A 23,485-nucleotide genomic window follows, 5' to 3' on the forward strand; every position below is an offset into this window, starting at 1 on the left:
AAATGATAAAAGGAAATTTGAAAATTCCAGTGAAGGAAAGCCTGGTTGAGAAACAGAAATCCAAAAGGACCAGGATTGGCAACGGTCTCTACCTTCGAGTTGTAGACATAGAGTGTCCTAATACAGAATTTGGGGAAAGGCTCAATATTTTGTAATAACCTATAATGGAGAAGAATCTAAAAATGTTATACATATGTATATGTATAACATATGAAACTAACACATTGTAAATCAACTATATATTAATAAATTTTTTTAAAATACTACAAGTACCACAGTGATGGCACTGACTATGTAGATGGGCTGTTGGAGAATCATGTTTGATTCAGACAGTTGGTAGTAGAGGCTGAGCACCCTCACTCTGCACTCTTGGTGGATGGATCTGTAACTTTCTGTAGAACCCGCCCTGCCAATATGTGAACAGCCACGGCATGGTTAAAGCAGAGTTGGGAAGACCACTTTTCAAAATTAAACTTTATTTTGAGATAATTACAGATTCACATACAGTTATATGAACTAATACAGATGATTCCCCGTACCCTTCACTCAGTTTGCCCACAATGGTAACATCTTACAAAACTAGTACAACATCACAACCAGGATATTGACATCGATGAAATCCATCCCTCTTGTTCAGATTTCTTTTGTTTTATTTGTACTCATTTGTATGTGTATTTTAAGTTCTATAATACCTGAATTCTGTGATATGGTGTAAGATTTGAGTGTTTACGAAAAGAAGAGCCACATTCGTTGCATAAATGAGGTTTCTCACCAGTGTGAATTCTCTGGTGTTCAGTGAGATGTGAATGATTGTGGAAGGAATTCCCACAGTCATTACATTTATACGGTTTCTCTCCAGTATGGATTCTCTGATGCTGAGTAAGAAATGATCGACATCGAAATGTTTTCCCACACTGCTCACATCCACATGGTTTCACTCTGGTATGAATTCTTTGATGTCGAACAAGGAATGAACTACGACTAAAAATTTTCCCACATTCCTCACATGTGTAGGGTCTCATATGAGTTATCTGATGCTGGGTAAAGGATGAGTTCTGATTGAAAGTTTTTCCACATTCACTACATTTCCAAGATATTTTCTGTGTAGAGAGGGTCGGACATTTACTTTGGTCTGAAATCTCATTGGTGTGTATGCTACTTGTCTCCCACTGATGTAGGCTCTCTTCTGTAGAAACCCTGAGATGTGTAACAAGACTTGAGATCAAAAGCAGGCTTCTCTCAAAATTATATTCTTGTCTAATCATTTCTGGAGGTGCTTCTTTGTGGATGAAAGTTATTCCCCCAAAACCTTCTTGGAAAAGGCATGGTCCAGGAACCTCTCTGGAAGGGTTTTCCTTCATGCTCTCACATACATATTTTTCTTCAAATGTAGAATCCTGGTATTCATCCTCTTGGGATCTCTTTGATGCTATCCCTGGCAAATCAATTTCAGAGTCATCCTGCTCTGGAGCAGACCTGTTCACCCAACCTGGACAAATCTCTCTTTCAATCTCTCTGTCTTCAGCTCCTTGCATATTCAACATTCACAAATCTTCCCTTTGCTTTGATTGTAGAAGGCTTCAAGGTTGAAAAACTGGGAGCCCAAAAAAAAAAAACAAAAACAAAAACTGGGAGCCCATGATGTCCTGGGGCTCCCCGCAGGGCGGCGACCACGGTCCCAGAGGTACACGGAAACCCCACTGCTATTTTTACATTAATTTTGTCACTGCTACTGTACAGAAGTTTTAACTTTTTCAATATTGTCAGCACTGTAATTCTTCTTTGTTATACTCTGTCTATTGCTGGCAGCCAGAGGAAGTTATTACTCCTCTGTATATCTGATAAAACTAGAATATATTTTCCACCAGTTTTCCTATGCTTTTTTATTTAATCAAGCTGTTATGTAATTTTAGTAGATGACGTGACTTTTGAATCTAAGTCATCTTTTCCATCTATCTTAGTTCGATCTATGAAGCTGGGCTCCCTCCCCCACATTGAGACTGATTGCCATACGCCCCCCATTATATAGCACTGAGTGTTCCTTGGCTCACATTGTGGTCCTCCAGGTCTATTTCTTTTGTACACTTAATAACTCCAACCTTTAGCTTTTTCGTTTTTTTTGTTATGGTGGTGGCTATATGTCCTAATATCATAATGCTGGATCTGCCACTTCACTCTTCCTTTTTCTTAGATGTTCCCATCTTGTTTTTCTTTCATATAATTTTTAGAATTAGAACCCAAAAGGAAAATGTTTTTAAAAGAATGTATAACCATTTGGAGTTGCATAGAAAGTACATAGAAAGATGACAAAACACATTACTCCCATGGCCTTTGAGCCAAGTCTCTCAGCAGATTCCCTCGAGGGAACTGGGGGCACTTTGAAAACCATGGAAACTCCTTCAACCAATGGAGAACCCAAAAGTGTCAACTGGAACAAGGCATCTGTCCCAGAAAGTGTGACCAGTGCACCAGCAAGACCTCTCCCTGTCCTGGCTTATCTTGATGTAGGAGGTTAATTCTCAAATTCTTTCACCAGGCAAAGCCCCCTTTAAGTATGCAAGGACACGTGCACACACATACACACACAGAGCTTTATTCAACATAAACCCCAGAACTGAAGAGGGGTCAAGACCACTATTCAAAATGAGTTTCAGAAGTGACAGGCGTGATTTTTTTGAAGTTACTTCTTAACAACTGGGCCAGACACTCCATCCCAGGTCACCTTCTCAGGGCCCCACTGGCCTCTTTCCTTATTGTGGAGTATGTGGGTACATTCTTTGGACCAACATCTGAGGGCTCTTGCATGTGATCACAGTCAGAACGATGTCCAGGCAGAAACCCTCAGGTTCTGCGTTGGGAGACTGTCCCATTTTCTCTGTTCACCTAAAACAGTAAGCAGCTTTTACTGGGTCACCTTGCCATTTGGCCAACAGCCTTCCCTAAACAGAACAGTTCAGTTGCCTTCTTAATCCCACTGGACAGCAGGGGTTGTTTTAGCCTCATAAGAGAGAAGTAGTAGGACTCATGACACGTGATGGAAAGACATGTGTGTTACACAAGTCTACGTGGACAGGCACATTCTAGGGGAAATGTAAAAATGCACCAAAAGTGGAATCAGATAGCAGCAGTGTGAATCTGCCCCTGCTAGCTGTATGATCTTGGCCAAATTAAATAAACCTTCCAAGCCCCGTTTATAAAAGAGGAATAAGAATACTGCTCAAAGTTGAAATGAGGATTAAATTAAATCATTTATAGAAACTACCTATATACTATTACTGTCTCAATATCTAAAAGGACCAAATAAAATAATTTGTTATACAGTTTTAAAGGATGCATGACTCCATCCATAAGCAAAGTCCTCTTATACCCTCCAAAACTTCTCTGTACTTCCAGGATGAAAGAGAGAATATATACAACAGAGGCCCTTAACTTTGGGGGATTTGTTCTCCTAGAGAACTTGGAGAATGTTAAGAGCTGCTTTTTCCAAAAGAAGCAGCAAGTCAACATTCTAACTGTAGAGCTCCCCAGGTGCCTTGAAGCACATCTGTGGGCAGCTCCATGGAGCCCAGTCTGAGAACTCACACCTTGAGCACCCACACGTGTAGGCCCGCCTTCTGTCAGCAGGGAAGGTAAGTGACTGTGACAGGACTCAGCCTAACTACATCCCAAGCCGTCATCCATAGCTGAGGGCTATTCCATCCACCCTGGATCCTGACACCTTTGCCATAAACCAGTACTTCTCCTCATCCACCCCACACCCCATGTTAGGGCACCAGTCCTTTGTCTACATGGGGAAAAAAACGATGGCATTGAATGCGTTAAGAAGGTTGCATCATCTCACTGCAGTAATTTCCTCCTTTATGATTAAAAGTAGCTAACACTTTTTGAGTTATTACTACATGCCACACAGTGTGCTAAACATGTGAGCCGCGTTGTCATCTAACCCTCCCAGGAACAGCATGAGATGGATTTCGTTATCTCCACTTGGCAGTCAGTTAGCTGAGTCTTAGACGGTTTAACAGTCACTTGCTGCTGGTCATTTAGCTAGTGAGTGGTGAAGTCTGGCTTGGAGCCCTGCTCTCACTACTCTGCTCTCTGCCGCCTCCTCCCATGGCACTGCAGATCTGCTGGGACATTTCATAAGTACTAACACTTATAGGCCTTAATTACTGCCCTGTGGATCCCCAAAGTTTTGCTTATCCTATCTTCTTTTAGCTCCCCAGCCCTGAGGAGCCCCCTCTGGGAAGATTGCCCTCCACATATAAGCTGCTCCCTGCTCGCTGCACACTTTCGTGAATCCGTAATGCATCATTCCCAAAGTTGTCAGAGTGTCTGACTTCCCCATTAATGGCATACAGGGTCTTCAAAGCCTCCATGTCATCTCCTCTATCAACATGTTGCTTCCTATTTCAGATAAGAACCAGCCCTTTCGTCATATTTGAATTTCAAATATCCACCCACCTTATCAGCTTGCCTGCCACTGTCCTTTAAGAGTCCAGTTCAATCATTTGTGATGAAAATGTAGCTGGGACACAATGAAATGAAAGTGAACGAGAGTGTTTCAATTATACCTAAACCTTCACAGCCAGTGCCTTGGTAAGTTTCGACGTGTCTTGGAAATATATTTATCTGAAAGTTTCTTGAACAGTGAGCATTTTTCAAATATTGGAACTATCTATGTTGCAGGCACTTTAACAGAATGCTGCGTGGTTTACCAACTGGTCAAGAGTTTAACCCTTTCTACTTGAAGTCTGACGGGTTTTATTACACTTATTCCTCCCACGTCTTCATCAGTCTGATCTGACTCCAGCCTGGTCACCCAGTCCCAGCTTCTGGCAACACCTTGTGTCAACAGTTTGACTTTCTTGATCAAGAAAGAGCTCACTGTGTTGAGGCACAGGGGCTGTTGAGAAGGGCCACATTACATGATACCAAGACTCTTCTCTGCAATACATTTAGCCCAAGGGCAGTCAGGAGCAGACAAAGTAGGAATCAGAACTTTACCAGCAACCCACCAAAAGAGAGAGGCCCGAGGAGAGATGGTGGGCCCAGCCACATGCAGGAGGCCACAGAGGAGGGCACTGAGCAGGGGGTCCATGGAGTGGGAGACCTGGGGTTGAATTCTGACTGTCACTTACTTATCTGTCACTTACTATATGACCCTGGGAAAGTCCTAAATGTGTCATCTGTAAAACGGGAATGACAATAACCCTATCTCATAGGGTCGTTGCCATGGAACATGTACCATGATAAGTGCCATGATGAGGCATGACCCAAAGAGGGAATGCAAGGGGAACATGGTGATGCGCATAGACCATCACCCAGCCAAAGTGGAGACACTGAGGCCCACTAGAAGAACTCAGCCCAGTCTCATTCCACCCAGACAGAGTGCTACCCACCTGAGGGTGCCATCATCTGGGTCCTTAGCCTCCTCAAGTTCTTCCCACTCGCTGTCACTCTCACGGGACTCTTCTGGAGGCAAAGACTCTGAGAAAGTACCCCAAGAACAGAACTGCGGTAAAGGAATGGTCCCTGAATCTGCCTTCAAACATTCTCCACAGGGTAGCTGGTCTTCCAACGTAGAGCTGATAGTAGGATATGCTTCATCCTCCAAGGTGAGAGAAGGGGCTTCAGGTAGATGGCACGTGTCACCTTCATCATCACTGTACAATTCAGGACTAGAAAACAGAAACCCACGTGTCTTCCAGCATTGATCAGAAATTCCTCTCCCCACCTTCCCTTGCTTTCAGGATGCTCATCATGACACATCACAGGCAAGCCAGCCAGGCTTGAAACGGTTCTTGCCAGAGACTGCTCTGGGGTCAGGAGGCGAACAGTGAATACGGCATGGCCCTTGACCTGGAGGAGCCCCTGATTTAACGGGAAGAGCGAGCAGTGAACAAATGTTAGAATCAGGTAGTAAGTGCTATGGTAGAGGCAGCACAGAGCCTTATGGGAGCAGGGGGAGCTCCTTACCGAGTCCAGAAGACAATGCGGGAACTTGCCAGAGGACATGGATCAAAAGCAGAGCTATGACCCAGTTTTAGTACTGACGCTTCCTATGGGAAGACAGTCAGACTTCAGGCAAGTTTATTAACTTCTCTAGAACCTCAGTTTTTTCATCTGAAAAATGGGAAGGTTAAGAAACTTATAGGAGCATTGGGATGCTTACATTAAATAATTCTGATACAGCCACCCATGGCTCCTGGTACAGGGTAAGTTCTCAGTAAATGGAAGATGTCATGATTACTACTATGATTACGTTTGCTATTTCGACAGAGGAATTAGATGGAAAGGGCCAAAGCAAGAGGCTGGGAACAACTCAAGCAGGTGACCTTCAAAGCACTTTGCCCAAATATCAGGTCCTTTTCAGAGCACTGAAACAGTGTCTATTTGGAGAGGCAGCCAGCTGGAGTGACATTTACTCCCTGTGTGACATAGGAAACAGATGAATGGTGAAGCTCATTGGTTGGTAACGAAGACGCTGAAGCAACAGGGAAAGAATAAGCCTTCGAGGGGCTGCCGAAAGTCACTACACACGTTTTTGATTAGAAAGAGCGGTCCATGAAGATGACAGAGCATTGGGCACAGCGCTTCCAACATGCAGACAGGGTACTCAGAAAATATCTGTCGAGAGTCTGGTTAGAGAAGATGAGTAGGAGAATCTAAAAGAAATGCACATAGGTTGAGCTTTGTACCAAATACATGGATCCTTGTTTATCAGCCTCCTTCCCCATCCCCAAATCATTAGGTTGGCTTTGTCAGTGCCCCTGCCCTCCCTTTCCCTTTCCTGCAATACATCTTTCCCTTAAAATCAGCGCTGGCACCTCCTTATAGCTACAAGCCTCCAAACACCCATGCTGCTGGCCCTCCTCCCCAGTAGGGCTGGAGTGTTGGTTCCAACCTGAGTTTGCTGTCAAAGAGACATCATTTCTGCTCATGAGAGATACGGAGTTCATGTAAATGGGCATTTCCTGTAAATATACACGCACATGTGTTTAAAAAGAAGACCATATGCATAAATACTAAAGAGGAATATTCACTTTAAGAAAACAATCTCTTAAAATTGCTAAGCTCTTTAAGGAAAAATTGATTTAACACCTTAAAGTATTTGATCAAATTGTGCAGAATATGTGTTTTCTTATAAACATAGGGAGGGAATGCCATGGCAGTTTTGTCAAAGGACAGGAAATCCAGCTGGTGCCCAGGCCCACCCTGCCGCTGCTTCCCCGCCCCCCAGCAGCAACCCTCTCCTTCCCTCGCTGCGGAGAAGCAGGTGGCAACACTGCAGCGCCTGGCTGTCCACGCCTCACCTCCCACTTCCGTGCTCCTCCAACCTTTGTAATAAGCTCCTTGCTCTCCAGGTTGGATTTGGGGCTCTGGCTACTAGCCCTGCCCGGAAAGAGACCCAGGGAGGCCATCAGCCTGAGAGGCAAGAGGCAAGGCCGTTGTGTGTCCAGAGGGGGCTCAGTGGTCTCCAGGGTGGCATCTTGGCCATTATCTCAGGGCGAATAACTGCCCTTCCAACCACCCTTCCACCCAGGCCACCAGGCTGCTCTTGGAGCTCTGACCTGGAGTTTGCTTGTGAGCATGGAGAAAAGGATGTGAGGCAAGAAGAGGTCCAGAAAGGGCCGAGAGAGCCCACCAGGCAGAGCCTATTTCACGGAAAGGGTGAGACTTGGAGATTTGGAGAATTTGATAAGATGCTTTGGCAGGTGGACACGCCAGGTAGAGAGTGAGAGTCCTTCCCCCAGGGCTCAAGGCCAGCTCAGGACCTGGAGATAACGCAGTAGGGCTCCATCTAGAACCTGAAGGGATCAGAGTGCTCCGAGCTCTCTGTTTACCCCTGGATACATTTTATGACCTCGGCTCCTCCCTGCCCTCATTCTCTCCCTCCCAAGCTGTCTGATAAAAGGAGCCTCCTGTAGACAGATGGTACTTAGAGGAGAATCTGGAGACCCCACCTGGGTCTCCTCAGGTGTGCCCAGCTGCCTCCTCCACACAAGCTGGCAGGGCCCTGGCACTAGGCCTCCCACCAGATCCTGCAATTCTTCAGTGACTGCTTTTAAGGAAAGGAATCCCGGTTCAGCTCTGAGGTCAGTGAAATCATCGTGGAGCCTCTGTTTGCTACAGGGTATTTACTGAGAATGGAAGACAGCATGCCCAACGTCCCAGGAGAGCTGTTCCTTAGAAACTTGAGCCACCAAAATCACATTCACCTTTCAGGAAGACAAGTCAAATGAGTAGACGGCATTTCAGGCCTGAAATACCGGGTATTGTAATTGCCCTATTTACTGTGGGTAAGCTCACAACAAGGTCGGGTTTTGTGTCTCTTCATGTGAGGCTCAGCCTTCCCCAGCTCTCCAGCACCAGGCCCGCCCCACATCCCCATTAGCCTGGTGAGTGCCACTGGGACTTCCTGCTGGTGCCAAGTTTAACAGCTGGGGGGTTGTGTTTGCAGTGTTTCTAAGACATCAAGTAGAGATGTTCAGTGGATCGCTGGGGGTGAAGTTCAGTTGATAATCCTGAGCTGGAGTTCAGTATTTAGGAGTCGTGAGAGTGGGTATGTATGAGGGTGTCCCCTGGGAGCCTGTCAGCTTGCGGAGAGAACCCAGCTGAAGGCAGCGCCCAGCCCCAGGCTGCCATGGGCTCTGCTCTGCTGGGTTAGACCACTGCCGCTCCTGGCCAGGCATCTGCTCCACTCACTCCTCTCAGTCACACTTTGGCTGCAGAGCGGGCCTTCACAGGGGTCCCCTGTGTCCTCCCGTTTGACCGACAGCCCTGCTCACCTAGCAGCTCATTCAACCCTCGGCCAGCTACTCTGAGGTCACACCTGGCATGACAGCTGCAGTTAAGTTAGACCCTTAATCTCCTAAGCATCCTTTGCTATTCCAGGAGCACTGCCCTCCCCAGAACATATACAGTAACTTTAGGTTCATTTCAAGGACCTGGTTTCACTTTGCATTCTTAAATAACCATGAAGACTTATATCCTCACTTTCTCTAAATGATACTTGCTGAAAATAGATGCATTTTAATTACAGGAATATAAGTATATATGCTAGGGGAGAGAGACAGAGACAGAGATAAAGGAAGGAAGGAAGGGAAGGGAAGAGAAATAACCTTAAACACTCTGCAACAACCAACTTCTCACTCAATGAGTTTAAGCCCTGAATTGAACGTGAGTGGGAAACTTGAATCTGCCATCCCTTCATTCCTATGAGGCTAGCATTTAAAGGTAAGCATTTTGCAGTCAGCATGGCCCATAAATGCAAGTCACCAGACTTCATCTGAGGCTCAACCAAAGAAAAAGTAATCTCCTCCCACACCAAGGGAGAAAAACATCACATCTCCCAAAGTGATGTTCAGGGTAATGTGACTTGATATGATTTTACCTTATGCCCTACTTTAGAAACTAACCTTGCATAAGATGCAACTCCAGCCAAGTACCAAGTCCTCCCTCTGGAAGATACACAATTCCAGTGTTCCTCCATGAAAATGTACTGTACTGCTTTATTACATGTTTTACAAAGATCTACTACCGTATGGTAGTAGTATGTGTACAGTGTGGTAAAAGAAGAGAACAGGGAAATAAGAGTAAAACTTCGTCTTCTCCATGAACACTCCGGGTTTGCTGGGGTGCCGGCAGCCACTAGACTAGGAAGTAACCACCTGGTAGATGGTAAGATCTGCCAGTTCGGTGGAAATTTTAATTGATTGGGACTTGTTTTTAGCTGAAAATGGCTCAGGAAAGGGAAGGAAAACTGACTTGAGCTCCTGCTGCATGCCAGGCTCTGGACTAGTGCTCTGCATGTGTTATTTCTTTTGAAGGGCACAGCACCCTGTGGAGTTGCCAGGGTCTTCATTTACATTTGAGAAGCCTCAAGCTCAGGAAAGACAACTCTTCAGACACACTAGTAAGTGGTAGAGCTGAAACCAGGGCTGTATGATCAAGAAGTCAGTACTCTTTTTGATCTAAACTGCAGAAAGAAAACTTCACTCAGGGATGCCAGAAACAAGAGGCAGTTACCTGGGGCAGCCACCTCAGAACTGAGCTGTGGATATTCCAGGGAGAACCACAAAGAACCACAAACCCACTTTGGAATCCTAATTCTGACCCTACCCAGGAGCTGGGGGAACTGTGTCCAGGGATTGCTGAGCCTGTGCCATGCTTTTCCTCCTGTAGGGGGCAGTCACTATGTGTGCTTTACGTGCAAGCTGACGTCCCACTGGAGGAGAAGCTAATATGGTTTGAGTCCTTCCTTTGTAGAGAAAGAAAGGTTCCTGAATGGAAGAGAGAAAACGCAGTACAAGTGAAACACAGTAAAAGGAAATGTGAAGAGGCAGAGCACTGCCACCACCAGGGCTGTGGGAGGTAAGTACAAGAGGGAGGAGTTGGTGATGGAGGGAGTCAGGGCAGAGAATAGCAAGGCTGCCCCCCTGTAACTCCATGGACCACATGGCCTGGGTAGCAAGCATGGGGCAACAACCAAGACGGAATGATGATCTGGGGCTCCACCAGAATGTTCTGAAGAAGCTCTTAGTATAATTCTAGGAAGGAGCAGCCCCCTGTAAGGATGGCAGGTTTTGGATATCTGGTATACCCTTGCAAGGAGGAATGCTAAGTCAAATTTAATTTGATTCAGAAATATAAAATGATGTGATGTTTCTTATTTTTTTAAAAAAGAAATGACGAAAACAGGAGGAAAACATATCAGGATTTATGAGTAGAAGATAGAGAAAGGCAATTTTCACGTCAGTATAAAGAAGAACTTCCTGATCAACAGCTACACGATGATAAAATGGGCCACCTCAAGAGGCAGCAACTTCCGCCTCCCTGGAGATATTCAAGTAAAAGCAGGCCCCCTACTTCAGGGATGTCACAGAGCAGATTCCAGCATGGGATATGAAGTTAGATGAGACCATTTTTATATGGAACAACACTGAATTTCTGTGAGTCCGTGAATGAGACAGTGACAACATACAGTAATAATTAAACACTATTATTAATAAGTAATAATTATATTATATTAAAGGCACATGGCAAGTCAAACTCCAGGCTTATGTGTAATCCTAGAGTCACTTTGTCATACAGTCCATCACCCCAAACTATCTATCAGTAAAACCTTTAAAAATCCAAAAGAGTGGCCCCATGTCTACAGGGAAGTACCGCTCCTTTTATATTTCCTACAAGATCATACGAATAGTTGTCCTTGGATAAATCTCTGTAGGTTGTTTCCTTTATCATTTGATCAAGTATATCAATTACTGCCTAGAATGCAAATGTAAGGAACTGTACATACACTCGTGCTTATGCATTTTCAAACAATGAAAAGGAATGCCACTGACGAACGTGCTTGCCCACCCTGCTCTACTCCACAGCGTAGTTGGATTTGGTTTAGTTGGCACAATACAGTATACTTTAAAAATTGTATCTGGATGCTTCTAGGAAACATATGTCTGGCTCCTGTCTGTCACGGATCTCACCCTGCCTAATTGCATTACCCCAGCCGCTTCATAGTTCATGTCACCTACTAGTCCCTATAGATTTGCCCTTGTCAGTCTTCTAGGATGACCAACAATTAAGGGCTATTTAATATCAGTGGGTTTATACAGTGTCAAACACAAACCATTGTTCCTCGCTTGTCTGCTTTGTGCCCATGCATCTAGTTAGCTCACTCTTAGGAGCAATGTCTCGCCCTCTCTCAGTATTTGTACCCCTCTCTCTTCTCCTAACAGGTTTCTAAGTACCCTGGCTATGTGTAAAAATACTCATCAAACTGAATGAAAGAGTTTGTTTTCCATCAGAACAGGACTGAGAGGTGGAAATACTCAGGGGTGGATGAGCACAAAAATGCAGACTATGTTGAAAAACAAATGGCTATTAAAATGAATGTTTCAGTCTGGTCTTGAAGATGTAGATTTGTTTTTTTTTTCTTAAGCTGGTGTTGATTATAAAGTATTATATTTGCAATAGAAATGATGTACACAAGGGAACCTCTTTCTTACCATGGCGCTTCAAGAGGCCATGAGGGATGCAGGACAAAGGTCTGTATGTGGGGAAGAAACCCCAAGGCCTGCCATCTGTAGTCTCCAAGGGTACTGGAGGACCTCTGGGTGGGGTTTGCTTTCCCAAAAGCTCACAAGCTGTGGTTACAGCAGCTCCAGATTGCATGCTTCTCTTGTTTCTTCCTCCCCTACAATGCCCAGAACAGTCCTGGCCCAGCAAGCATCTGAGCATAGTTATTAATTGCTTGATTGTAATTTCTAGCAATGATATGCACACAATTTATAATATGTCTGCCAAGGGGTGATCCTTACCTTTCAAGTCTCCTGATATCACAAACTGAATAGCAGTTTTGCCTCATATCGTTTTCCAAAGAGGTAGCCAATGTTGATGCATCCATTTCTTGGTGAAGTCTCAATAAATGAGGGTAGGAATCCCGAGGACGAGTCAAGGAAGTGGCCCAGGGTCTCTCTGTGTCTTGGTCCCATTGTGCCTCTCTGGTGGCCTGTTGGAAAGACTCTGGCCTGAGACCCAGGCCTTCCCCTGCATCTGCGGAGGCACTGTCCCTCTGGCTGTCCTCTTGATCTAGGCTGGGGCTCTGCTCTGAGTCAGTGCCTGTTGCCCTGGTGAATTCTTTGTCTGCTGAGAGCACAGGTGTCTATTGAAAGAAATGCTAAGGATTACTGGATCCACGGTGCACACTGAACAAAATCTAAATATTGCTTTGGTACCAAAGTCGGTACCAATCCACCCCTTTTCTCTGTTCTTCAAATGAGCGTCTGTACTCACTATTTCTGTGTCCCCTCCTTCTCATTTGTACCCACTCCAACCAGGCTTCTGTCTCCATCATTCCACTGAAGGAGCTCTGATTAGGATCTCTAGTGACCTACATCTTTCTAAAGCCAAAGGATAATTCTCTGTCCTCATCTCACTCTAACTCAGCAACATTCAGCATAACTGGTCCTTCCTCCTTCTTGAGAATGTCCCTTACGAATTTACTCTACTTAAACGTTGAGTTTACCCTGAACTCTGCCCTTACCTGGACCACTTCCCAGGCCCCTTCTCAGTCTCATGTGCTGTCTCATTTCTTTGGACCAGACCGCTCAGTGTTGGGGTGTCACATGGCTCACTTCTCAGCCCTCTTCTTGACTTTTTCTGTACTCCTTCCAGCGGTGATCTCATCCAATTTATGGCTTTCAGTGGCATTATTTGCTGATAATTCCAAGTTTGCTTTTTCCAGCCCTGACCTCACACAAGTTCTCCACAAACAACTACCTAACAGACATCTCCATCGAATGCTCCACAAACATTTAAGTTTACACGCTATCAAGAGCTACTTCTTCTCCCCCATGTACTTTAAACTTCTCCCTCCAAGCACTTCCTATCATGGTAAGTGGTGCCACCATTCATCCAAGTTGATCAAGCCAAACTCTACTCTCTGTCCGCACACCCATATCTAATCCAGAAGTCATCCCACGGGCTCTACCTCCCAGTCACATCCCAAATCTGACCACTTACCAGCTATTTGGCTACAACCTGAGTCTAAGCCACATATCTCACCTGAATCGCTGCCAACTTACCTGCTCTACTCCATCTCCACCAGCAACCTAAGTGACCTCTCTAAAGTACAGACCACATGAGGCCACATTCCTGATTCACCCTTCACCCTCCCACCCCTCCCAGCCCAGTGGCTTCCTGTTGCAGCCAGGATGGAATCGGCACATTACCAAGACCTACAAGGTCACACATGGTGCAGTCCCTGACTCCCTCTACAACTCCTCCCGTTCCACACTCCCCTTCATTAGCTACTGTCCAGGCACAACCATTATCTTTGTGTCCTTCAAACCTCCAGGTCATTCCTGTCTCAGAGCCTTTGCATATGCTATTCCTTCTGCCTGGAATGACCTTATTCCAGATGTTTGTACAGCCGCCTCCTTCTCATAACTACTTTATTCTAGTTCTGAACTAAATAGTCTCTTCCTTGGTCTTCAATCTGACCTCTGGAGCCACATGAATGAATGAAAATTCTTCTTGCACTTGGTCCTCAGGTATGAGGAGAGAGGAAGCATGCCCACCATTCCTCACCCCAAGCCCTTCCCACTAGATGCATCTGGGCTCTCCTTGGGGGAGCTCTTCTCCAGGACAGAAGGACAACTCTTTCCCTGGCATTACCAGATATCTCACAAAAACACTGGGTACCAGCCCCTTGGCCTGATCTTTGTGCGTATGAAGCTTGACCCTCCCCTGCCCTGTTCATTTGCTTAACACAATTGCTGTCATCTACCTTCTTTTCCAAATTGGCAACTGGAAACTTTCAGATTTCCTTCCCATAGCTCTTTTCTCACCAAAGTTGGTATCAAATGACCTCTTGGAGTCCAAGCATCAAGAGGATCTGGGTCACCAAGTCCCTGTGCTGTGTCTAGTCACTGTCGCCCTCAGTGATGATAAGTGATTGATTTTATCCACATCTTATCCACATCTCAGATGAGGAATCATGAGACCTAGAGAAGTCAGGCAAGTGCCCAAGGTCCTTGCAGCAAACAGAGCAGGTGCAGGTGATTCCAGGGTGCTCACGCCGATCCCCCTCCACAACTGAGGCCATCAGTCCCCAGCTGCCAGGACTGCTGGCTGCTGGCAGCTTACAGCTATCCCCTCCGCAGGAATTGTGCTCAGCTCAAGGGAACTGCCTCGGCCAAAGTTAGGCCCCCTCCCTTGGGGCAGCTCTTACTCCAGCGCTGGTTGATGGAGAGAACAAAGGTACAGGCTCTTTTGTCCCAATTCGGGACAGCTCTGTGGGGCCATCCCAGCTTCAGAGCTCCCTGTGAGGTCAGCCGAGGCCCCTGTTGCAGCTGCAACACATTTACTTCCCCTTCTGCCCAGCTGTGCTTCTTGCACCCTCACAAGGGTGTTCCCAAGAGCCGGCCCCATAAACTTCCTGCACTCCAATCTCTACCACAGAGTCTGTGCCCAAGGACTCAACAGGTGGTATTGTGATGGTGAACGTTATGTGTCAACTTGGCTAGGCCACAGTACCCAGATATTTGGTCAAACACGAATCTAGATGTTTCTGTAAAGGTATTTTTTAGAGAGTAGCATGTAAATCAGTAGACTTTGAGTGAAGCAAATCACCTTCTGTAATGTTGGTGAGCTTCGTTCAATCAGTTGAAGGCCTTAAGAGAAAAAAGACTGAGCTCCCCAAGAAAGAATGAATCCTGCCTCCAGACTGCCTTAGGGCTCACCCTGCAACATCAGCTCCCCACTGGGTTTCCAGCCAGCCAGCCTGCTCTGCAGAATTTAGACTGGCCGGGCACCATGATCACGTGAGCCAATTCCTTAAAATCTCTCTCTGTCTCTCTGTCTCTACACACACACACACACACACACACACACACATATCCTATTGGTTCTATTTCTCTGGAGGACCTAATACAGGCATCAATGTAAGAATTCTGAACTGTCCTGATTCCAATGCTTCCCTTCTTTGCACTAGACCATACATGGCTAATTCATGTTTTAGAAGGGTGGACATATACCCTTCTTTTTTTTCTCTCCATTTCATTCCTCAGAATGGAAATTCTTACCTTCCCTTCATTTGGTTTTCCATCTACTCCCGTTGCTCCTGGTTTCCCCTCTCTGGAGCTTGGACTGTCAGAGAACCTAGTTCTAGAAGTTTCACAGCCAAGATCTAAACATGTAACCATCTACAAGAAGAGCCAAATATTGGGAGAGGCAGAAGCAGGGAGAGGAAGGGGAAGGCAGAGGTAGGACCTCATGAACCTGTCACAGACTAATGAGGTTTGGGGGCCAGCTACTCTCCTGCCCCAATGAAAGTAGATGGCATTGAGCACTACAAAAGCAAGGTTGGACTTCTCAGGACCCACCAGACAAGAAGAGGAGTGCCTGAACCTGAGGCATGTGGAGAGAGCAGAGGGCACTGCCCCTTACCTGCCAGCCCTGATCCATCTCAGGCAGCACACCTGGCAGGGGTCGGCAAAGCAGGAGCGTGACTTCCTGTGAGGCTCCTCGCAGTAAATGCAGCACCTCCTATCAGAAACCAAACTCCATGGTTAGTTGTAGGGCTGTGGAGGGTCCTCCTCTATGCTCTCCACTATCTCCCGGGCCCCTCCCACCCCCCCACCTTGATCTGTTTCTTGGCTCCAGAGAACTTTGGAGGACACCGCTGACTTCCCAAAATGCATGGATCCAAGGCCAGTGGCCTGTGGTTCCCACAAAGATGACGCACCGATACTGAGCTGGAAGTGGCCAAGGTCTGCTTGGGGCCTTTTGATGGCAGCATCCGCCAATACTGATGCCTTTTCTTCAGCGAGAGAGTGAATCAAGCACACGAGTGTTACCATCTCAACCTCCTTTCCCTGTCTACCCACCCCCACCTCAGGGGCCACCGGTCACGTAGATGCCACCACCCCAATCTCTAAAGCCTGACCCTCAGCCCTGAGCTTCCGCCCAGGGTCAGCTAGGGCCCTCGGAACCTCTCACCTGTGAAACTGCAGTGACTTCCTCTCTGCTCCTGGCCTCCTGCACTGTCACCCACGTCCCTTCCTCCACATCACTGACACGCAGTCGTTCCCAAACACAGATATAACCAGGTTCTTCTCCTGCTGAACCCTCTCTCTGGCTCACCTCACTCAACATAAGCACAGCACCCAGAACCTGTTCTTACCTGCCACTGCCTCTCGCCCTGCTCTCTCTCCCATCTGCTCCTCCCTGCACCCACTTCCTAAGCTCCCACCATGCTGAACCTCTTGCTCCAAGCCACCCTCTCAAAGCCCAGGGCATGAGGTTGCCTGAATAGCTCTTATTACCTATCTAGACCATGATGTCTCAACCTCTCAGCACTATCGACATTTTAGGCTGGATAACTCTGTTGTCAGAGCTGTCCTGTGCATCGCAGGACGTTGAGCAACATCTCTGGTCTCTACCCACTAGATGCCAGTAGCGTCCATTAGTTGTGAAAACCGTAAATGTCTCTGGCCTTCACCAAATGTCCCAAGAGGCAAATTCACCCCTACCTGGAACCACTGATCTGGATTGATCTGGATACTACTCAGTACCCCCAGCTGCAATGGACTGCCATAGAATGGGCTCCTTCCCCCTTCCCTGGTGCAAGCACTGGAGCAGGGCCTTTTATCTCTCATGGCACTTATTTCCCGCAGTGAGAATTGTTCTCTTGTCTATCCCACTACCCCCGTGAGCTCTGGGACCTGACTGTATGAACTGTCCGCCTCTCTGTCTTCAGTTCCTCACCCAGTTGCTGGCCCAGCAGCGGTTCTCAGAGGATGATCCTGGATCAGATGAAGGATGCAGGATGGATGAAGGTATCCCCACCCTAACGCTGCTCTGAGGATTCTCCACCCCTCCCCATCCCACCTAGAGCCACTCTCCACCTTCGTCTGCATTGCTCTGTGCCCTGGAGGTAGACCTGCGTGGGCTGCAGAGAGGCTTCCTGCTGGGCTCAGCCAATGCGAGGGTGAACAGGGATCAGAGCCGAGGGGGGGAGGGAGGCCCAGGTTTGCTTTCCTGCATTCCTCCCCGTGGGGTTTTCACAGGATGACTATATCCCTGCTCCACCTAGCTCACTCAGCTTCTAGGATTTGGTAACTGCTCCTACCCATCTCCCTTTGGACTTCGGGGGTAGGGAGGGTGAATGACTGCACCCACTGTTCCCAGCCCCAGGGCTCTATACTCTCCCTTGAGTTTCCCAACAATCTCCGCACCTTTATTAAACTTTCTCAGATGGCCCAGTTTCTGCCAGGACCCTGACTGATATGTACAATATTTCACTGAGATTTTATGCTATAAGATTAAGAAATGTCCACTTTTTACTTTCCTTTTTATTACGTTTTTGATCATACACACGACAACCAATGCAACACTACACGTCAAAGCCGTAAATTTAGTAGAGAAATGGGAAGGAGGGCAGGAAGGGACCCAAGGTAGCCCATTGAGCCCTCACCCCCACCTCTGGGAGTGTGTGTTAGGAGCCAGCACAGAAGCCAGGGTTTTATCTTTAGCCAGCACAGAAGCCAGGGTTTTATCTTCGATTTCATTACGAACCTACTGAGAAGCAAGGCTTACTCAAGGTCAGATACTTAAGAATTGAGATGGAAATTTTAATATGAGGATGTTCTGCCAATTTCTCTCTTTATGTGATCCAAATCCAGGCTCCACGTGTGATTTCCGGGAGCCCAGAGTATTCCCCATGGTGGGTGGCCCTGAAAGGAGCATGGCTGACCTCAGCCTGCACACAGGACTGCATCCCTCATGGCCTCCCACCTGGAAGTCGAGGCCTTCCGTGGGCCTTCCGTTCACAGCCAGGATAATGTCACCAGCTGTGATGGCCCCATTCTCTTCTGCCGGCTGCCCCGGGAAGAGCCGCTTAATCCTCACAAGATCGTTCTTGAGATGGCCGCGGCGTTCACCCTCCATCTGCACGAAACTGAATCCCAAACCACTGGCGTTCTTTTTTAGCTTGACTTCAAACCTGGGACCTGTATCGTGGGATGTGAATGAGATCCATCCTTCAGTAGATTACAAATGAAATTGGCCAGCCTCAAAATGCAAATTGTCAAGTAAATGAATTATTCCTGTTTTACATTAAAAGATTTCATTTTGCTCATTTTTATGACAGAGTCCATCATACCTGCTATAGGTCAGTGTCATCCAAAGGAAATACGTGAACTGCACATGCAAACCACATACATAATGTCAAAGTTTTCAAATAGCTACATTTTAAAAAATAGGAGGAAAAAGGTAAAATAAACACAATCATATTTCATTTAACCCGACATATCTAAAATATTACCATTTCAACATGTAACAACACGAAAAAATTATTAATGAGGTACTTTACATTCTTCTTATGAACGAAGCCTGAAGACTCGAGTATATATTTTATCAGTTTGGAGTGATCACACTTCATGTACTCAATAGGCACATGGGCAAGTGGCTACCATATCGGACAGAGCAATTATAGACAATCAGCAAAGTCTATATGTAAAGATATAACTTAGAGACGTACGCAATAGGCCCAAATCATTTAGTAAAACTTGAATCACATATATTCCTATTACCCTTTTAGAACCACAGTCATTTTTTAGCATACTTGAAAAAAAATTTTTGCATCATTAGACCATGGAGATAATCATGGCCAACTCCATGAAAATGTTTGAGCTGCCATTTTGTTCAGCCCTGTGTAGTGGCCGTAAGACAAAACAGCTGCTCCTGGGCACCCAAGATGGACACAGCCCAAAGAACTTACATAGTCTGGCAGCCAGAGGCCCCTGGGCCTCCCCTACTCTGCTTTCACCACCTCAGTTGGCAATCAATCAGTAGAGGGACAGAGCACTGATTTCTAGACTATGATTTGGGGCAAGAATGAAAGTGTCTGAAGCAGTTAGGTTCAGGTATGTCGTATGACCAGTTTCACCATCACCATCGTCTGACCCCTTTAGCTCATTCTGTATTCAATTTCTCAAAGGCCCTCACTGGAGTGAGCTGAGGAGCAATGAAAGAAGAAACAGACTTATTTTATGCACATGCTTTTCCCCCTCCACCCAACCCCATTGCTCACTATGGTTACCTTGCATTCAACCTGATGAAACGCCTTCAGGAAAATCTCTATAAAGGGGTTGACAAGCAGCTAAGCTGCAAATCACGACGTACTAAGGAAATAAATGTTTTCCTAGCAGGAAACAAAATCTCAGGGAAGTGCAGAGAGGCAACCCATCAGATGATGTGTAATACTTCCCCTGTAAACTGATCATGGGTTTGCTTTTTGATGTTAGTAACTAGGCTAGGTGTCTGAGCGCCTTCCTCTCCCCACCCACCTCATCTTTACTCAGATTTTTGTTACAAGCGTCTCGGCTGAAACGTGGACCCTCTGTCAGCAAAGGCATGATCCTTTCACTCCAATTTCAACCCCAAATACTTATTTAGACACAAACATTCCAGCAGCTGATCAGAAATCCTCAGAAGGCTTGGGGGCAGAATTATGCCTGGTCATCATTTTGGGGACAATGCATTTTTTTTATAGGAACATGTTCCATTAGATTGGCTTCCGTTGCATCAGAAAGCGGCCGCATGGTGACCACCACTGCTCACTCTCTTTTGAGAACCCAGAGGGAGGCTTCCTGCTTTCCCTTTGGAGTTGACAATTCAAAAGCACCACAGGATGACATGACAATAGTAACACTCAATCCTCTCTCCTCTCACCATATGTCGCTGAGACACTGCTCGCAGGCCTTCCAGGCAAGACTGTTGCCAAGGAAACAGCCGTGCATTCATCTCCCATCCTGTCATTAGCAGAAGGACACTGCTGTGCAGTCCTGGGGCCTCTTCTCTCTAAGACCAGTCTTGCAACCTAGAAGGATGGGTGGACGAACTCAATTTACACCTCATGTGGCAACCAGGAGTCTCTCCCTCCACTCGGCAAATGCTTCGTAATTTTCTGATACATCCAGTAGCGGCTTCATTTGAATCTCAAATCAAAATCTCCAATCTAGCTTATCTGTTAGGATCCAGAGCCATATTTCCAACGTCTGTTGGACAAATGCTCCTGGAAGTAACACATGTACTTCCATCTCAGTGTATTCAAGGCCAAATTCATCTTCTTCCTCTCACTCACCCTCACTTCCCCCTCCTCATTTTGCCTAAAACATTCCTCCTCTTGCCCTTGCTCTCTCAGAACACTGACCTATCCCTCAACTAACCTCCCAGGGGCCACACTTGCAGTGGACCAGCTCTCCCCCTTCTGCCCTCCAAATACCCAACTGGCTTCCAAGGCTTGCATGTTCTCCATCAGAAACATCTCCCTCAGTGCTCCCCTCTCCTCCATTCCCTCTCCTGCTGCCAGTGGCCAGCTGGACTGGGGCAAGCGCCCTCTAACTTGACTTCCTGGACCCTATCTCCTCCTCCTTCAGTCCACTCCCCTCAAGGTTACCTGTGGATTGAAATAAGACACAAGCTGAACATGCAACACTCTTGATTAAAAATCTCCAGTGTTTTCCATCACCTAAAATCCAAAGCCCCAGCACAGTATCCCAGGCCTATGTCAATCTGGCCTCCCCCTTTCTTTCTGGTTCAATTTCCCTTTCCTCTTCCCCACACACTGTATACTCCCATTACCCAGAGCATGACCCAGTAGCTAGACATCGCCTGGAAGCTTTGGAGAAATTCTGAGCTTCCACTCGGGGGACTTGACCCTGCCAACATCCTCCTGCAGCAATGGTCATTCAGCACCATTGCTGTGACCCCAGATGACAGTACCTGTCATCACCACCAGTATACTGGCCAAATACATTCTCTAAGCATGTCCGTCAGCAAAGTTCTGAAGAATAGAGAATACTACTAAATTATGACTTTGTTCTCAAGATATGTCAACCAAGGTCGCCAAGACAAGTAAATCTCACCACAAAATAGAAGAATGGTTTGGGAAAGGAAGCAAAAGGGGGCCCTTCCACCCCTCTGTTTGCCAGAGGGGTCCCTAGGAGCCCTTTGCATCTCTGATGGTTGCCCAGTTGCCAAGAGGGAGACCCCAGCTCTGTGGCTTAGGCCACCATGGCAAGTAAAGGTTCCCACCCTCAGGCGGAGGATGGGACAGAGTGTAGTGACATCCAGATGCTGCCTGGGCACTGCACAGAATGAGGACCGAAGGGTAAATGCTCTTGGCATCTTGAATTTCTACCTCTTTGTAATAAAAGCACCCCTAGGACAGTGTAGCCCGTAATTACACAGGTTGACGGGAACGGCATGAACTCGGGTGGGGGTGGGTTCAGCACGTGCCAAGACGGGTGTTGAGAGGCCCTGAGAGCAGACGGAGGCATTGGTCAGTTACAGCAGGAGCAGAGGGTGTGAGGGGGCGGCCAGGCAGGAGAAGTCACTTCACTCAGTCAGCTGAGTACAGCTGTCTGCTTCCAGAATCTAGGCAAGAGACAGTAAGCTTTTCAAGGCTCCTTAGAGGAGGTGAATTTCACTGCCTGGGAACATCTGCTTGCTTCCTGCTGACTTTCACACCTCCAAAGAAAAGCACTGGTAAAAGGAAGATGTGAAAGGAAAAAAACAGACACAACAGAAAGTCTCGTTGGTTTCCTGCCTACCCCCTCCCACCCAGAGGCAACCACAGCTTCTGATGTTGTCGAGGAAAACTCTGGGGGGAAGGAAAGCTCCCCAGTAACCAGTAACAGTGCACTCACCTGCCCAGAGCCCTTGAGGCACTGCACGGCCTGCTTGTGGGTGAGGCCACACAGACTCACTCCATCCACCTGCAAGAGCCGGTCACCTGGGAGGGGGACAGATGTCATGTCCCCGAGCTCCTGGGGCTGCAGGAAGGACTATTCTGCGAGGCCCCTGCCCAGCGCCCCTCCACACAGCCTCAAGGAGGGGTAGGGAGCTGAGCTGGGGGGAGCCCCGCCTGGGCCCTGCCAGTCTCCCCTGTGAGCACCTGCACAGATCAGCGGTCTAGAAACCTCTATCCTTGGCTCACTGAGCAGTTAAGCCAGCTAACAAGTACAACCTTATCCTTTCTCCCGATTTCCTGGGAAACCATTTTTGAAAGTTTTTTCAAGTCTCTTAGGGGTGATATTTATATCTCCAGGATGTTTTTTATTTCAAAAAACATCAGGGAGACCTGGTTGATGCCAGGGACCCTGGAATTCTAGGGAAAATGGAGATAGGTAAGATCGTAGGTGCCCTTTTTAGCTCAATTCTAGCCATTTTGGAGAACAGTAAAAATCCACCCCCGCTTCCTTCAGAGCAGTGGATGTGAGGAAGGGCAGAGAGGAGGCTTGCTGGTGTCCTCCCCAGATACTTAAGTGGAGGTCACCAGTACCTGCTCTGTCCTCCATGGGGAGCATGGTTTCTCCCATGAAAGCCAAACAGCAACAAGTTTATTTAAAATTTCATATTTTTAAATCACCTTATTTTTCCCAAGCATTTGGGCCCCATGTTAACATATCAGGTAGGTGGGTCAGGTTAAATCATCTCCTTTTCCAGGTAAGGAAACCATGACCTGGAGAGGCAATCATTTGCACAAGGCATCAGAGTGAGAGTGGGGCAAGGCTTGAAGGCTGCACCCCCCAGGCCGGGGCTTATCCCACCACAGAACGCAGAGCCCAGCATGACTCCATCCTCACCCTGCAGGATCCGCCCTTCCTTGGCTGCTGGCCCTCCGGGAATGATGGATTTCACGTAGATACCTCCACAGAGCACACTTGTGTTAATGCCACCCTGGAAAACACAATGAAAAACTCACCACCCATCTGCCCCCTCCTGAAGGGGCCTCCCCCACCTCCCTGACTCAGAGAGCTCCCATCTGCCTTCCGCTCTATCCCATCACCTCATCTCCATGTGACACCATCTTATATATTCACTTGTTTGTTTAGGCTTTGTCATCCACTGGGCAGAAGGTTAGATGCTCATAAGAAGTATAATGATATGAGCTACGTGAGGGAGCTGTGTCATA

The 23,485-nt window shown here is 47.0% G+C and overlaps 2 protein-coding genes and 1 pseudogene across 2 annotated transcripts in view; all 3 read right to left on the bottom strand.

Moving 5' to 3' along the window:
* Window positions 1–676: 676 nt before the first annotated feature.
* LOC114908532 lies at window positions 677–1,550 on the bottom strand (annotated as a pseudogene).
* A 4,846-nt stretch (window positions 1,551–6,396) lies between these two features.
* LOC114908954 (putative protein FRMPD2-like) lies at window positions 6,397–22,435 on the bottom strand. Its single transcript, XM_029245765.1, has 6 exons — window positions 22,218–22,435; window positions 20,239–20,386; window positions 18,301–18,515; window positions 15,952–16,050; window positions 12,321–12,664; window positions 6,397–6,665 (listed from the first exon to the last, which is right to left on the bottom strand). Exons 1-6 carry the CDS (start codon window positions 22,323–22,325, stop codon window positions 6,617–6,619), a joined length of 963 nt encoding a protein of 320 aa, XP_029101598.1. The 5' UTR covers window positions 22,326–22,435; the 3' UTR covers window positions 6,397–6,616.
* Window positions 22,436–22,995: 560 nt separating this feature from the next.
* The window catches only part of LOC114908533 (FERM and PDZ domain-containing protein 2-like), a 58,895-nt gene continuing 58,405 nt past the window's right edge, over window positions 22,996–23,485 (bottom strand). The window contains exon 23 of the mRNA XM_029244800.1: window positions 22,996–23,250. Within this exon, the coding sequence (XP_029100633.1) occupies window positions 22,996–23,250 (255 nt within the window). The remainder of the gene's footprint in view (window positions 23,251–23,485) is intronic.

Source organism: Monodon monoceros, unplaced genomic scaffold (genome assembly GCF_005190385.1).
Source record: "Monodon monoceros isolate NGI ecotype Baffin Bay Population unplaced genomic scaffold, NGI_Narwhal_1 Super_Scaffold_4, whole genome shotgun sequence".
Taxonomy (NCBI): Eukaryota; Metazoa; Chordata; class Mammalia; order Artiodactyla; family Monodontidae; genus Monodon; species Monodon monoceros.

Bases quoted from the DNA above. Each gene is read 5' to 3' on its own strand.
- LOC114908954 (XM_029245765.1), bottom strand. From the start codon at position 22,325: ATGACATCTGTCCCCCTCCCAGGTGACCGGCTCTTGCAGGTGGATGGA. The intron at 18,516-20,238 runs GTGAGAGGAGAG...CCCACGATACAG, and splicing joins CAGTGTCTCAGCGACATATG to GTCCCAGGTTTGAAGTCAAG. The intron at 12,665-15,951 runs GTAAGGGGCAGT...TTCTTTCAATAG, and splicing joins AGATGGATCAGGGCTGGCAG to ACACCTGTGCTCTCAGCAGA.